Here is a 16,017-nt window from a genome sequence, read left to right as displayed (position 1 = left end):
AGCTCCCAGACATTTCATGCCCGACAAAGAGCCGGCGGTATCAGAGGAATTTGTTGCTACACTGGGAGCAATTTTAGAGGCTGACAAAATGAAGCTGGAGAGGGCTTCAAACTGTTTGCATTATGAAGCTCCCAGTCCCACAGTGTGAACAGCACGCTATAAATAAAACATTGTTATGCTCCCTTAATGCCAGCTCCTCGTACCTTGCTCCACAGGTAGCTGTAGAATGCCCACAAATGATTCCTACTCTGTGCCAGAAATAGAGCGCACAGCCACTTTTCTCCTTGAAAGCTTCCCTAAATGCTGTGCTGTTCCCCTGGACATTCAGAGTTTGACTCGGCCTCCCTCCCATCAGCTGCCGTGATCCAGAAGGTCACAGGGGCTGTGCACTGCCATCCAACGCACAGCTCCTGAAGCCCACATCACCCACAGGAACTGGAGATGAAGCAACTCTGCCTAAAAAGGACTCCACAAGCCACACAGACACTAGGCAGGAAGTGAAGAAAGGCAGCACTTGATCATTTATAATTGACTTTTAGCGTAATCTTCCCCATAGGTCTCTGCAAAGCGTTTTCCTTCCGTACCTCAGACTGAACACAGGTGTTACCAAGCTGCCCAAATCGCAGGTAGCCCCCCTCACCCGAGCTCACGGGTCAAAATCCTGTGCAATTTGCAGAACTAGATTCGCAGCGGCAGTCTGCCACCTCTGGAGATTGTTCAGTCTTTCTAACCCTTTGAGAATTTAGTTGCTGTATTAGACACTCACAAAGGACCTTTTCCTTATGAGAAAATTTTCGTTAGAAATGATCAAACTGTCAGTTCTCAGCTGGTCTCTCTAAATCTTGACAAGTCAAAATAGGGTCTGTTGGTTTTTTGTTTGTCTTTGAAGATGGCGTGCTGGTAACAGTACCAGAGCAGGACTGCACCTGACAAGTGCAGGCACTTGAACAAACTATTACCCCCAATAACGTATTAAATAAAAAGTTACACACACGCTTGCAGAACAGAGCAGGAACCTAGGCTTGCTTATTTTTCGCTGAGGCAGCAGTAGCTCTTCCCCATATATTTTATAAGTACGGGTGGCTGCTTCCACCCAAGCAGGGCTGAAATCCACTGATTCCCACATCAGGAAGACTAAATCACTATGATTTACCAGATCTGAACTGACCTGTGAGACTTCCATCACACAACACTCCTGCCAAACATTTTGCGCCCATCTGTGCATCACTGAGCTAGGTAACTCCAAGCAAAATGATTCAAAAACAAAGTAAGGCCCACGGGTGAACACCAAACAATTTTTCTTTAATGCTAACTAAAGCACTAAACGTTGCCTTGTTCAGGTAAAATGGCACAATAACTGGCTGATTCTCCAGAGATAAAATATCTTCCTAGATGACATTAGAAAAAAAAAAAAGAGCATTTTCAAGACTACCATTTTACTTTTTTGTTATATGCCAGCAATTTTACAAATTACAGCTTCAGCCAAGGAGATAAGTTTTACCATTACCCTTTCATAAGCCCTTTCATCTTGGGGAGTTGAGCCAATAAACTCTAAAAATCATAAATAAAAAGGATAAGAAATGCCAGATTTTCTCTCTCATGTCCTAAAGCTAGAAAATGTATTTAAAATCTTTAGACATTCAGGATTCTGACAGACAGTTACATTTGATACAAGTTTTTTTCTTCTAAAAAACACAAGGTAAGGTATCATTTACATTGAGGATTAGTGCTTCCATGTAACCTGAAAGTGAAGTGAATCACAAGTTAAGTAATATTGAAAATATTTTGTTAGGATCTTCTCCTTTACCAAAAGGTGTCAACTGTCAGATGGAGCTTGTCATATGTGTTATTGCCAGAAGCTTCCACTACAACAGTGTATTTTCAGGCAGGAAAAATAATCACTTCTTGCTATCTAAAAAATAGCTTTATTGCTGTATCTAAGGAAGTAAAAAAACAATTTAGGAATTAAAACATTGAGGATAACAGAGAATGAATTTTAGAGTTGTAGTGAACAAACAATGCTTTGGGAGAAATCACGCTAAAATTGCTCGCATTTCTTTAGACCAACAGGAGCACAGACCAGCCAAATACACAGGTCAGTGCCAAAAGGGTTTTGTCACTGGCTGACAACCAATAATCGCACTAGGATCAAGCCCACCAGCTGAAAAAGACTGAGGTTACTGGAACCGGAACTAATTTATTGAGTCACAGAAATATTATTACTGTTTGAAAGAAAGCATTCTACAAGAGAATAAAACTAGAAGCGAGGCAGACTCAAATCTATATGCACGTGTTTGTCCCATCATTACAGACAAAGCTTCCATTTTAGCTACATCCTGGAAAAAACTATAGTCAGATTTTAGAAGATTCTGGTGATCATTCACAACAGTTCAGCCTAGCCAGGATCTCAGACAGAATCATCATCTGTTCCAAACTGAAAGTCTAGAATCTTTCCTGTCATAGTGCAGAATCTAAGCAACACTGTTATGATTAATGAGACCCATCTGAGTATGCCATGCCCTTTTAAGAAGAGAGGAAGGTAAGATGAAATTCAAGGTATTAATGTGCAACATTATCGCACTAAGAACTCGGTGCGTGCAAAACAGGCTTTTGCCTGTTTTAAAACATTGATCCCCTGAGGCTTGTTTCAGTTAAAACTGGTTTGAAGACATTATGCATTAGTAGCAAGCGAGCCCGTCTTATTCCTTTTAGCCTGGAAGCAGATGAAAACAAACAACAAAAAAACTGAAAACAAAAACCCACCCCCCTCTCACTGCCACGCTAGGCAGACTTAGAGAGGGAAGTCCTGGGAAATGGGGAAGGAAAAAAATGTTTCATTCTGAGAAAGCTGTGTGACAATGCTTAATACAAATAACTGGAGAAAAGTATAATGGAAAATCAAACACAGCAAAACGCACTGGACTAGAAAAGCTTCTGCCTTCCCACTGAGGAAAGCGTAGCTTCATTTGCATTCACGGAAAACTGTGCCTTCATTCCAGCTGTGGAGAAGAGAGTCTTCTTATCCCGCATCGTTTACTCAAAACAACAAAAACTGACTATATTATAGGAAGCCAGTAGCCCGTTGTATGTACAGTTTGTATCTCATTCACTTTTTATAAATGGTGTAAGAGGAGTATACGCTTCAGGAGACAGAACAGCCACTCCCATAGGAGTTGGCCACTCTAGTAAAAATAAAAGTATTTGAAATTAAGTGATGCTACACCTAGCATAAACCTAGCTAACTTTAGACCAGGAATTAAAAATGATACCTTCTGGAAAACTGAACTGAAAATTGAACACATTATCGCACTCCATGTATTTCGACCTTGTAAAAGCACAAACACCAACACCCTGCAGCCAACAGGCATACTTCATAGCTTAAAGTCAAACCAAGCTATGGCTTCCAGAGCTTGAGGAGGCCGTCCTCACTGTAGGTGGCAATCAGGTTCTGGTGGGGGTGATGAGCAATGCCAATGACATCCTTTTCATGAACCTAGAGAAAAAGCAGAAAGAACCATCAGGATAATTTTCCTTTCACAGTGACACAAGCCAAATATTATCTTCCCTTCAGTACTTGAAGGGGACTTAACATGCTTTGTGCATACAGCAGAAGCAAAAATATAACCCCAACAGTATTAAGTTCCAATTTTCATGACACAGCAGTTACTTTTTATTGGGGGAGACAGACAGCTTTGTCACCTACACCAACGGAAATCCACTATATTGAAATACTCCCCACTTTAGACATTGAAGCTGGCTTCTCTCTTTAGTTTACTCCAAGACAAATTTAAGCCTGACAGCTTGAAATCTGACAGCTTGGTCAAATTCTGTGCTAGCTGCAGCCTAGGTTAAAATGTGCTCAAGTTCATGTCATAGTTTCAACCAAGAATTCCTGTCTTGGTGACAAATATTTTCGGAACTTCTAAGATTAAAATGGCTCTAAGAAAAAGTCTGAGAACATTCCACAGCCAAGTGTTCCACGTTTTGGAACATAAAAGGAACACGTTTGTTACCAATCAGGGCTGCTGGAAATGAAAGCCACATTAGTACAAAACTTCTCCTTACAGACCTCATAAAAAAAAAAAAAGCATTAATATCATCCCTCTGTTTAAAACACTGCTACAGCTCCAGCTAAGAACTTACTGTCAGAGTTCTCTCCAGCTTGCCGGTCACTGTGCTAAAGCAATAGAGCACAAAATCTTCACCGACGCAGTAGATCCATTCACCACGAGGTGAAAGTGCACAGCAGACAAAGTCACCACCTTCTCTCTTACCAGAGCTGAAACTTCTTACAATCTGTAACAGAACATCCCCCAGAACACATTTCACAGGATTAAGGTGTGTACATAATCACCATCTTCAGAGTAAAAAATATTCAGGCAGTACTAGGCCTGTTTAGAAAACAGGATCTCTCCATATCTATACTTACTCTCTGCAACACAAGATATTCTATGAAACTGTGTGCAGAGCAATTGCCATGACAGCGAACTGGAGAAATCAAGTTTAAGCCCAGGCTAGCTAATTAACTAGATTATTAACTAGGTTTCTGACATTCTTAAGATGACAGAGAGACTTCAAAGGACACCAGTAAGATCACATACTTGACCCTGCATGTTCATAATAACGACGGTATTCGATCTGTTGCAAACCACAAAGTGTTCTGGGTTTTTAGGCAGCAGAATGACACTGTTCACAGTAATGTCTGTCCCAGCAGTGCTGCCGAGAGACTTGAAGGTGTTTGAGCACTCTGTTGTCTTCACATTCCAAACCTAGAACAAGGAACAAAATTAGCTTTATAAAAAACAGTAAACAAAATTGACTGGTTTCAGAAATAGCTCATGGTATAGGATTCAGACATTCTATTAAGAACTCCCGAAATGAAATATGAATAGAAGCATATTGTAAAAAAATAAAAGGAAAATTACCAGATCCGTTCTGAACACCATGTGGATACCATGAACAACTGCAGTATGACTGACCTGAAAGCGAATTTCCACTACCCAAATTCAGCCTGGCGCCCTTTCATTAAGCATTTGCCCTTAGGGGTGAGTTCGCACCTGCACCTGCTTTATGGTTTTAGCTGGCATCTGTAAATATATGTGTAGCCTACATTTAAAAATGAAATGAAGTGTACAAAATGAAGCATTAACTCACCACCTGTGGAATATTTTTGCAGTTTACGTACTAGTACAACCAAAATGGGAGACTCACCTTCTTATACTATTCCCATTATTAGGAGCAGTCTGGCAAGGAGTGCAAGTTTGCAGCAACACCCCCATTTAATATGAGTAAGATCTATCACACTTTCCTTTCCCCCTGTCTATAAACCATTTACCTTTACTCACCCCCAAACACTCCATAATGTAGCTGTTTCTATATATACACACATATTTTTGTTGGTGTTGTTACAGCAGTGTACAGAACAATATTTTACTACTCCTAACTATTACACAGCATAGTTATGGTCTTTGCGGAGACTAAAAGCCAAACCTATCACTTCTACAATCAGTTTTATTAACACTCCTTTATACTCCAAAGGACTCCTAAGCACCAAGAAATAAGCAGGTGTCCAACAGAGTAAGGTAGAAAATGCCATTATTTTTGACAGGCAAATTTCCACGTTCTAGGAAAAAGAGGTGTCACAGACCATTCTTTTTCTAGATCAAAGCAGTAACCAGCAGGTTACTATGCACTTATGTTCTCCTTTCATATACACAGCAGAAAGGAGCTCTGCAGCAGTCTCTGAGGGGACTATGAACCACCATCAGTTCTCGTTTACAGCAAGCTACAGCAAAGAGCACAAGCAGTAAGACACATTATGCAAAAACAAACAAACAAACAAAAAAACAACTATGAGGTCTGCAGTAGTTGTTAACACACCAGCTAGAACATGCAAAGAGTTTGAATGCGTTACTTACAAAAGGTAAGCACTATCTTACCTTCACTGTGCCATCAGAGGATGCACTGATAATATAGTGACCATCCTGCGTAAACGTAGCTTCATTGACGAAAGAGGAGTGACCACGGAATTCCTTTAGAGTTTTGCCGGATTTTAAACCATGAATCCTGTCACACAATAGAGGTCACAACTGAGTGAGCAGCTGAAGTAGCCTGAAACACCCCTTGGCTTCACTGCATTTTAAATCTGAGCTACCTTTTAACAGGCAACAATAGGAAGTGCTAAATCTCCAAACCATAATTCTTTACCACAATCCCCTTTCATCAAACGCAGTATGTGTTTCTGTAAAAAGCTTAGAGAAACACCATCAACTTTCAGCTTCAAGGACCCTTAATACATCCTACAGATACTAGACGACAGGAGCACGAATGAGAAATTACGATGCTGACAAAATGGAAGTTACAGAACGATTTAAGTTTGGAAGTGACCTCTGGAGGTCTCTCACTCAGACTCCTCAAAGCCAAGCTGACCTTTAAGCGAGGTCAGTTTGCTCTGGGCCTTGAGCAAGGCCTTGGCCAGTGAAGAAAATCTCCACAGATGCAGGTTTTCTCTGGGATCTACCCCAAGACTGTGTGAAACTCACTATTTTTCAGTGAAAAGTATCTTCCCTTATACCTAAGCAGAGTTTTCTCTTTTGCAACCTGTTCCCATTGCCTCTTACCTTTTCTGCTGTGCAAATTCATGATGTATGTGCTTAGTTATTTATGAGAAATTGATATTGCCAATCTATTTAACCCCTAAATTACAATACCCACTGCCTACGGAAATAGAGTTTTCAAGCAGAAGTTTGAATAATCGGCAATAAAATTCCTAATTTTCTTTGAAGCTTGCTGGCATTGATTCAACATCCATCCTTACATAATCTCAATTAAAATGCTTATGCTATAGCTCATCTATACTAGGATTTAAACAGATGAATATTTCTCATTGTTTTGTTGTACCTGTTCGTTGTCAAGTTCCTTCCAGATCTGTAACAGTACCAATAGGGTTTACAGCAGAGGCAAGAGGCTAAATCTATTAAAAGTTACATAATCTCATTAAATTAAATGTTATATGTTTAGAATTGTCAAGCACTGCATCAATCTAATTCATATTGTAAGTCTCATATCCTGTAATTCAGGACTGAGAGACACAGATGAGGAGACTGGAAACCTTGGCAAGCTGGACAGCTGGGCTAAGAAAAAAACCCCCAATGCTGAAAATTGATAAATGCAAAGTGCAGAACAATCTCGGGCTTCAGAATCGACTATGGACTGACTGGATGGCAAGGAAGTCTTCAGAAAGAGACCTGGCGCTCCTTGTGAAGAACAAACAGAGAGCCATCAGCATGCTGTGGCAGTGGGGAGACCCATCCACATACACGCATTAGGAGACGCATTAGGAGAGCCACAGTCTGCAGATTAAGGCTCCTTCCTATCTGGCAGAGCTGAGGCCACTTCTAGAGTACCATGCCCACTGCAGGGCCCCTGCTGTAAAAAGAGATGGACAGGCTGGAGAATCCAGGGGCCAGAAGGCTCGGGCATATCACAGAAGGGGCATCTGACAGCTGTCCTCCATACAGACAAAAGATGTGAAAACAAAATATTATCAAGTATAACTCAGAATAATTCCAAAGAAGAAAAACAACTGACGTAGAAAGCAGCTTGGATCAGTTCTGTCAACAGAAACGAAGTGGCTGTGTATCAACAGAAGTTTTATTGCCAACAAAATCTACCCAGCAGTGGCCAAATTCTACTCAGCAACAAGAACAGCACAGAAGAGCCCAGATAGGTGCAGGAGCATATTTGCTCTATGGTTTGGACAAGAAAGGAAAATCTCCCATGCCCAACACAGGAGCTGCAGAGTCAACATGGATAAATGGGAATCACCTTTTGGAAGTGAAATGACTCTGTCTCTATAGCTCTTTTTCATCACTGAGGTAAGTTTTACTACCTTGTCATCGCAAACATATAAACCATCTGGCCACATGATTCTCCTGTAACAGGGATTCCAAGACTGCTGTACATGTCTGAGAATCACAAGATAACTTAAGTTGGAAGGAACCCTGGGAAAAATATATTCCAACGCTCTCCTCAAAGCGATGTCAACTTCCAAGTCCAATCAGGTCTCAACAAGGGTTGAGATCCCGCCCGACCTTATCCAGCTCTCTCCACATTGTCCAAGCAGTAGTTTTTCTCAAAATAAAAAAATTTAAAAAATAAAATAAAGAAATAAATAAAGTGTTTCCTTATATACAATCTGAATTTCCCTTTCTGCTGTTTGCCCTTTTTAAGAACTGTGCACTTCTGAGAGAAGCCTGGCATCACCTTATCTACATGTATGACTAGTTCTAGATAAGACAGCTAAGCACCCCTCAGCCTTCTGTTTTCCAGGTTGATCAGGGCCAGCCTTTCCTTGTCCATGTGCTTTTGGCGAGAGAGCTAAAGCACCAGAAAGGCTGTACTGGCTCTTCCAGATACAAATTCCAACTCCTGCCCTTGTAGCTCTCGGGGTCCATCAGCCTGGCTCTCTTACAGGACTGGATCTCTGCTACTCCATGTCAGACTGCTGGGAAGAACAGGTGCCCGGAAAACATTTCATTTGGGTCCTCCTTCCTCTTGTTCCCATTCCAAAAGGAGGCCTCTGGATCCAAAAGAGATAAAGGGGATGGATCTAAGGGCCTGAACTTGAGGATACTTAAGAATAATATGGATTTGGGCAGTAAACTGGGACAAGAACCTTTTTAGGATGAGGACTGGTATTGCACGACTGAGACAGAGAGCAGCAAAAATTACTGTCCCTGACTGTACTGGGATGAGCCGTATCTTCCCTCATGCACGTGCACCTCATGGAGAGACAAACACCTTCATTCACAGACCAAAGGAGAGACAAGAGTACTGCCAGTTGAGATTCCCAAGTATTCCCACCACTTTGGGAAATTTTACTCTCTTCAGCAACTACGAGGGGAAGCAGAGAAAATGCAGCAAAAGACTTAAAGGTGCTCTCAGAGGATTTCTTTAAGCAGCAGAAAAAAAGAGCCCATTGTACTGCTGAATGAAGAAAAATAATCTGGATGGAACCAACTATTTTCACTTCTTTTGGAGCTAATGAGTGTTTGTGATTAGGCCATTTAGGTTGTTTCAAAAAAACATTATCATGCTATTATCCTTGGATCTTTCTTACTCTAGGCTTACTACAAAAACTGTTGTATCTGGAGGTTGATACAATAGTTTCTTAGCCTAGGAACCTCCCAGAAGGAAACACCCAAGGCCAATTTCAACACCAACAGAGCAGATGAAACACTCTGCCCCTGAAGCAGGAAAAAAGCCTTCATGACCAGGTTGGATGAGGTCCTGAGCAATCTGATCTAGTGGGTGGTGTCCCTGGCTATAGCAGGGGGGCTGGAACTAGATGATCTTTGAGGTCGCTTCCAACCCAAGCCATTCGATGATTCACTCTATGATTCTATGATAAAACAAGTTAAAGAAAGATCAAACTTTCAAACCATTCCTCTCCAACTCTCAGCAATAAGCTCTCCTATTAGTAGTAAAACTCAATGCAAAAGGATCAAACTCCAGATCCAAGTTTAACTCCCTAATGTGAACACTCTTTTCTTTTCTCCTGAACGATATGTGACACCTTCTCAGTTTACCTGATTGTCTGATCAAAAGAAGCACTAAGAATTTGGCTGCTGTCTTTAGAAAAACTGAGGCACGTAACACCTTTACTGTGTGCTCGTTCAAACCTCCTCAGGCACTGGCCACTCTGGATTTTCCACACCTGAAAAAGAAACAGCAAATAAAATAGAGGTGGTTACTTTGTTATGAGATCTGACACATCAGACCTCACTATGTATCTGTTTCAGGGCCATGCTAAACTTACTTTGTTACCATGTACAACAGAAACATTATTGCAATGTTAAATGACTCTTTCTGGTCACCAGCCCTTCCCACACAGGGTTCTACAAAAAGATCCTACCTTGATCTTTCCGTCTTGTGCTCCGGTTGCTAGCATTTCTGTGTCTCTGCTGAAGCACATGCACAACACTGCATCATCCATCATCATAAAATTATCTTGCGCCTGGTATTTCAGATCCTAAATGAAAGCGGAAAACACACCAGTCAAAACAGTGAATTACATGAAATTTAATTTAATTTTAGGCCAAGGTACTAGCAGTTTTAACTTCAGCTATATTTTACAGCCTATCATCAAGCAGATCTCACAGTCTTATAAAAATAGGGAAGTGCTGTTGTCGTGGCTTTATAGGCAACGACATGGAAAGAGGGGGGTGGTGGTGGTGAAGGTGTTATTGCAGGCGGAAGTCTATGACAGAACAGAGAATTAAGCATGTATCACGATTCCAGACCAACACTCAAATCACCAGGAAGACATCCTTCAGTCCCTGGGAAATGAAAACAAATACGCAGACTAACCAGAAAGAATAAATCCACGTACCCTGGCCACTACCCATTTGGCATAAGAAGCAGCTTACCTTCCTGATCTTTCCAGTGGTGAAGTTCCATACTTCAATGAAACCATCCACAGAGCCAGTGACCAGATACTGGCCATCTGGTGAAAAACGAGCACACTCCACATGCGACTTCTGCCCAAACTGTTTTACAGAAGAATAGAATTTTAGCTTAGCAAGAAACCTAAATTAAAATAAGCTATTCACCTTGAAACAAAACTGTAGCCTCATTTCAGCAACAACAACAACAAAAAAAAAAAACACTTCCTTAGAGATACGCATTCACATATTTAATATTAAGGTACAAAAAAACCCAACCTGTCAGTACCTACTTACACGAATAAAAAATAATAAAAAAAAAGCATTCATTTTGATCTGGTAATATCTCTTGAGCTTAAGCCAAACACTTCTTGCCTGCAGAAGCAGCAGGGCCAGTTGGCTTGTTCTTCCTCAGTGAACTGTGAATGTTAACAAACACCTTCCCTGTACTCAATGTGTGTATCATTGCATATGTATCCTTGGCAGGTTTTGGAGACTTCCAAAGTAGTACGAGTTGCTTCACTTGGAATGATGTTTCTCTAATGAAGCTTTCATGGAGAATGTTTGGTATTTTGTTTTTTATACTTTACTTCTCCACTTTTGTGGGAAAAGGAACATGTGTGAGCACAACAACCAAGTATAAAAATATGTTTTTGCTCACTACAGAAGTCGAATACCAGTGCTGGAAAAGAAAGCAAGTTCTAATAAAGCGTTAGCAAGCTGCCACTGAACAACTTCTGAAAAACACTACCTTCTGTTCACTGTGAGAACTAGTAGAGACACTGCAGTGAACTGAAATTCCTCACTGCACAGAACTGCGTGGTGAAGCCGAAAACCCTCACAGGAGGAAACTGCCTATTCCATGCTAAGTGCTGCAGGACAACAGTGTCCTTACAGCACACTTTTTTTTCTCTTCTGAAATTTGCATGGCAAAATCCTTAAAAAGAAGACACTGAATCCATTAGTAGACATGGTAGAGTTCATGATCTTATCTTCAGTCATTTACTGGCATTTTGTGCAAGCATATCAGCTTAAGACACTTCTGGAAGGTATTTCCCTCCAGAAACAAAGAAGAGGACTAAGGAAGTAACTTCTTAAGGATGAATGATTCTGAACTGTGGAGTCAAATTAATCACATCCACAAGTATTACAAGCACCCAGTACTGTTAAGGGACCTCAATTCAGGCTCTCAAGGAAAGACTCCTGATGAGGCAAAGCATGGACAAGAAGGGGAGAGGAGAAGAAAGGAAGAGATCATAGAATCATAGAATATCCTGAGTTGGAAGGGACCCTTAAGGATCATCAAGTCCAACTTGACACCGCACAGGTCTACCCAAAGAGATATTACTTAACAGAGAATTCAGAGCATTTACGTTTAGCTTCCAAAGTAAAGCACAGGAAAGAAGAAACACTGGTAATAGATACACAAACCAAATAAAACATCACCTTAATATGCCTGCTCAGCTGTGTGGGGAACTTCTCTTCTTCGACATCTTTCACAGCTGCTTTGCCTCTGAACAAGTCAATCGTCATACCAGGAGGAAGCAGGCCCTGATGCTGTTGCCACTTCAGCGCCTTTTTGGGAGTTGAAAGCAATACTTTATCAGTTTATCAGTTAATATCTACCTTCTGTATCAAAACTTTGTTACAATGAGCGCGATACAGCAGTATTTTTGCGTACCCTCAGGAATTGTTACACCTGTATAGTCTAAGGGAATTACACTGCTAGAATTTACTCAAGACCAGAGCAAACAAGTCTTATCAAGATTATGCTTCCCAAGTCATGACCACAAAAAGAAGAGAATGCTATACCTACATGTTTTTGAAGGTGTGAATGACTTCACACCCACCCTGCTCAGATCATCAGTACAGAGGATACAGTACATGAATAGTGTGATGAGTTTGATCTTTTGTTCATTTGAACTGCCTAACCTGTTGTTTATTTGCCTAGAACTTCATAAATTAAAATTAAAAGTGGCCCCTAAGCCTTCTTGTAATACATAGATGAACTTTGTTCAAAAGACAGAGTCTTATACAAGCCCTTTAGAAAACAGCTACCTTCAGTCAGGACCTGCTAGTTACGCCAAGAAAATTTAACTGGCATACTTACAAGCTTTAAAAATAAGATTAAAGTCACAAAACAACAAAATACATGAAATACTGTCTACATAAACTATAAATGAAGGTGGTTTGAGAATCAGAAGAGTCAGTAAGTACAACAGCAAAAATACTGTGTGTTAATACTTGCTTTGCAAAAAAATCTCTCTGTACAATGAGCATTTACTGTATGGGAAGAAATCTAATGCTGGAGTGATGACTTTTGCTGCAACTGATAAATCTTTGCCACATGGAGAAAAGGTCACTTAACTATTCAGCTTGCAAATGTACAACATTTAAGCTCTATTTTTATTGAAATGGAAAATCAACTACAACATCATTAATTCTATAGGGTGAAGATCTACAGAAAACAAGAGTGCTACTAATTTTTATTTTTTTTCCAAGAATTACCTGCCCCAACAATGCCATAAGACGAGACGGAGGTACCACGCTGACTTCTCCAGCTAAAGCTTGTGCAATAGCAGCTCTCCGCTTTTCTTTGCTGCTTCCATCAGGGTATGCCTAGGGAGAAGTTATCTTTATGAAGTAAATTCTCTTCAAAAAAATTTATTCTCTTTGAAAAAAATTACTTCAAAAAATTGCAGTAAATATGTTTTCCATAAAAATTTTAAACTGCTCTTATCTGAATCCCCTTCCAGATTCATTTTCTACTAGGCCCTTCAAAACAGCCCATCTCTATCTTCAACCTTTCAGACATTCCCGATACGCTTTCATTAAGAATTTCAGTTTTTCATAATCAGATAAATCCTTACTATTGCTATTATAAAACAGCAGCTTTGTAAACTAAGTAAACATGTTCTTCTGCACACATAAGACAGGGAAAGCGAGGTAGATGTCAAATGATGAGCACAACATCATCCTGTGGCAGGACAGAGGAGTAACTCCCTAAAATCCCACCTTCAATATACTTCTAAATTACTGTTCTGTTGCCTTACGACCAGGAATTACCCATTATTTCCCAGGCACTTTTTAAGACACCTAGAACTGTGAAGCTGCATGTTCACATGGAAAATATGCTGCAAGGCCTTGATAACTTGGAGCAAGGCTAGGAAGTCACACAAGACAGCGCGGTGTCAGAAGCACGCAGCCTACCTCACGGGGATCAAAGTAAGACCTGGCCAGAAGGTTTTCCAGGTGGATGTACCGCTCTGGCTGGGTCTGCTTCAGCATGATCATGGGATCCGTCTGCCTCAGCAGGGAGCGGGCAGCACCCAGCTCCCGCAGCTCGATCAGCTCCAGCACGACCTGCAGCAGGGCGACAAGCACGAGGTGAGCTCAGGACAGCACAGCATGCCTCCGCAGGGCCCTGCTGCGGTGCCAGCTCTGCCTCACCTGCTCGTAGAGGTCGATGAGGGTCTTGTCGGGCAGCTTCAGCGACTGTATGGCCTGCAGCACCGTGTCCCAGTGCCCGCTGTTGATGTCGGCCACGAAGCTCTCGATGCTGTCCACGGTGTTGAGCGACACGGTGGTCTCCTCCTGCAGCGTGGCGAGGGCGCGGTGCAGGCTGTTCTCCTTCAGGTACTGCATGATCAGGCGGATCACACTGCCGGGAAAACACAGCATCAATTGGGGGGGGGGGGATCAGCCAAGGGACTCCCGCACCTCCAGGGCTGCACCCCTGACCCCACGCCCCCCTAGGACCCCATCAGGGCCCCCCCAGGACTCCCTCACAGCACCCCCAGGATCCTCTCAAGATCCCCTCAGAGCCCTCTCAGCCCCCCAAATCCCCCTCACGACCCCGCCAGGATGCCCTCGGACCCCCTCAGAGCCCCCTCAGAGCTCCCTGAGGACCCCCTCATACCCCCCCAGGATCCCCAGGACCCCCTCAGGACCCTTCAGAGTCCCCCCAGAACCCCCTCATGGCCCCCCAGGATCCCTCAGAGCCCACCCAGGATCCCCTCAGAGCCCCTTAGGAGCACCTTGGGACCCCCTCATAACCCTCCAGGAGCACTCAGAGCCCCCCCAGCCCCCAAGACCCCCTCAGGACCCCTTCAGGGCCCCCCCAGGATCCCTTCAGGGCCTCTCAGAGCCCGCTCAGGATACTCTCAATCCCTCTCAGAGCCTCCCAGGACCCCTCAGAGCCCCCCCAAAATCCCCTCAGAGCTCCCTCAGGACCCTCTCAGAGCCCCCTGAGGACCCACAAGACCCCCTCAGAGCCCCCCCAGGACCCCTTCAGAGCCCCCTCATAACCCTCCAGGCGCCCTCAGAGCTCCCTCAGGGCCCCCCAGGGCCCCCTCATGGCCCCGAGGATCTCCTCAGAGCCGCCCCAGGACCCCCTCAGAGCCCCTCAGGACCCCCCCAGGACCCCCTCAGGACCCTCCAGGCGCCCTCAGAGCCCCCCAAAACCCCCTCAGGGCCCCCCCCGTCCCGCCCCGTCCCGCCCCGTCCCGGCCTCACGCACTCGGAGGACTCGATCTCGATCGACATCTTTGCTCCTCCGCCGCCGCCACCACCACCACCGGAAGCCCCGCGCCGCCTACGTCGCTTCCGGCCTCGCGCGACGCCGCTTCCGCCAGGCCCCGCCGCCGCCGCCGCCTCCCGCCGCCGCTGCCGCCGCCGCCGCCCGCCCCTTGCCACGTGACGGGGGAGCGGCGTCACGTGACGGGGGGGCGGGCAGGGCGGCGTCTCCTGGCAACAGCGGCGGCGGGCGCGCGCCCCCTGGCGGCCTGTCATGGCGGCGGCGGGCGGGCGGGCGGTGGGAGGGGGGGGAGCTGTGCTGTGCAATAAAGGCTGGTCTGGGACTGTCTGGTTTTATTTTCCTGCCCCTCAGAGCACAACGTGATGCGCACTGCAGGCACCCGGGGAGGCCCGCCAGAAGTTGTGCTGCCTCCCGTGGCCGCCCGCTCCCCACGCACAGTCCGTCCCCCCCCCCCCCGCGGCCATTTTAGCGCCTCCTCAGGGCTGAGCTCGCTGCTAGCGGAGGGGAAGCTGTGGGGAGCTGGGGTCGGGCTCTCCTCGCACAAAACCACACATAGAACCGGAGGGAATGGCCCCAAGTTGTGCCAGGGGGGTTCAGGCTTGAAATGAGGAGACATTTCTGTCAGAAAGAGCAGTCAGGCATTGGGACGGGTTGCCCAGGGAGGTGGTGGGGTCACCGTCCCTGGGGGTGCTCAAGGAGAGGCTGGATGTGGTGCTTGGGGACGTGGGTTAGTGGTGACACTGGTAGCAGGGCGATGCTCGGACCAGGTGATCTTGGAGGTCTCTTCCAACCCCAATGATCCTATGGTTCTGTCATTCCCACCGAGCCGCTCACCTTCCCTCTGTGGGGTTCCCCCGTGGTGGCACTCGGAAATGGCAGAGTCAGCCCCAACCTGGGTGCGTGTGCAGGCTTGGGGATGCCAGACCAAGGATCTCGCTGTTTGCGAACCTGGAGACAACCAAGCGAGAGCTTGGTTCTCAAATGTTAAGGTTGGAAAAGATCTCCAAGATCATCTGGTCCATCGCCCTACCGCCA

The 16,017-nt window shown here is 44.4% G+C and overlaps 1 protein-coding gene across 1 annotated transcript; it reads right to left on the bottom strand.

Moving 5' to 3' along the window:
• Positions 1-1,600: 1,600 nt before the first annotated feature.
• Positions 1,601-15,121, bottom strand: SMU1 (SMU1 DNA replication regulator and spliceosomal factor). The gene is made up of 12 exons (XM_084504461.1): positions 14,965-15,121; positions 13,896-14,106; positions 13,656-13,808; positions 12,954-13,064; positions 11,892-12,020; positions 10,431-10,550; positions 9,917-10,033; positions 9,591-9,718; positions 5,940-6,066; positions 4,602-4,769; positions 4,144-4,296; positions 1,601-3,493 (listed from the first exon to the last, which is right to left on the bottom strand). Exons 1-12 carry the CDS (start codon positions 14,988-14,990, stop codon positions 3,395-3,397), a joined length of 1,542 nt encoding a protein of 513 aa, XP_084360587.1. The 5' UTR covers positions 14,991-15,121; the 3' UTR covers positions 1,601-3,394.
• Positions 15,122-16,017: the final 896 nt, after the last annotated feature.

This window comes from Aythya ferina, assembly GCF_964211825.1.
Source record: "Aythya ferina genome assembly, chromosome: Z".
NCBI classification, from domain to species: domain Eukaryota; kingdom Metazoa; phylum Chordata; class Aves; order Anseriformes; family Anatidae; genus Aythya; species Aythya ferina.
Note: the sequence above shows the minus strand (reverse complement) of the source record. Positions and strands in the feature narration are given on the sequence as shown.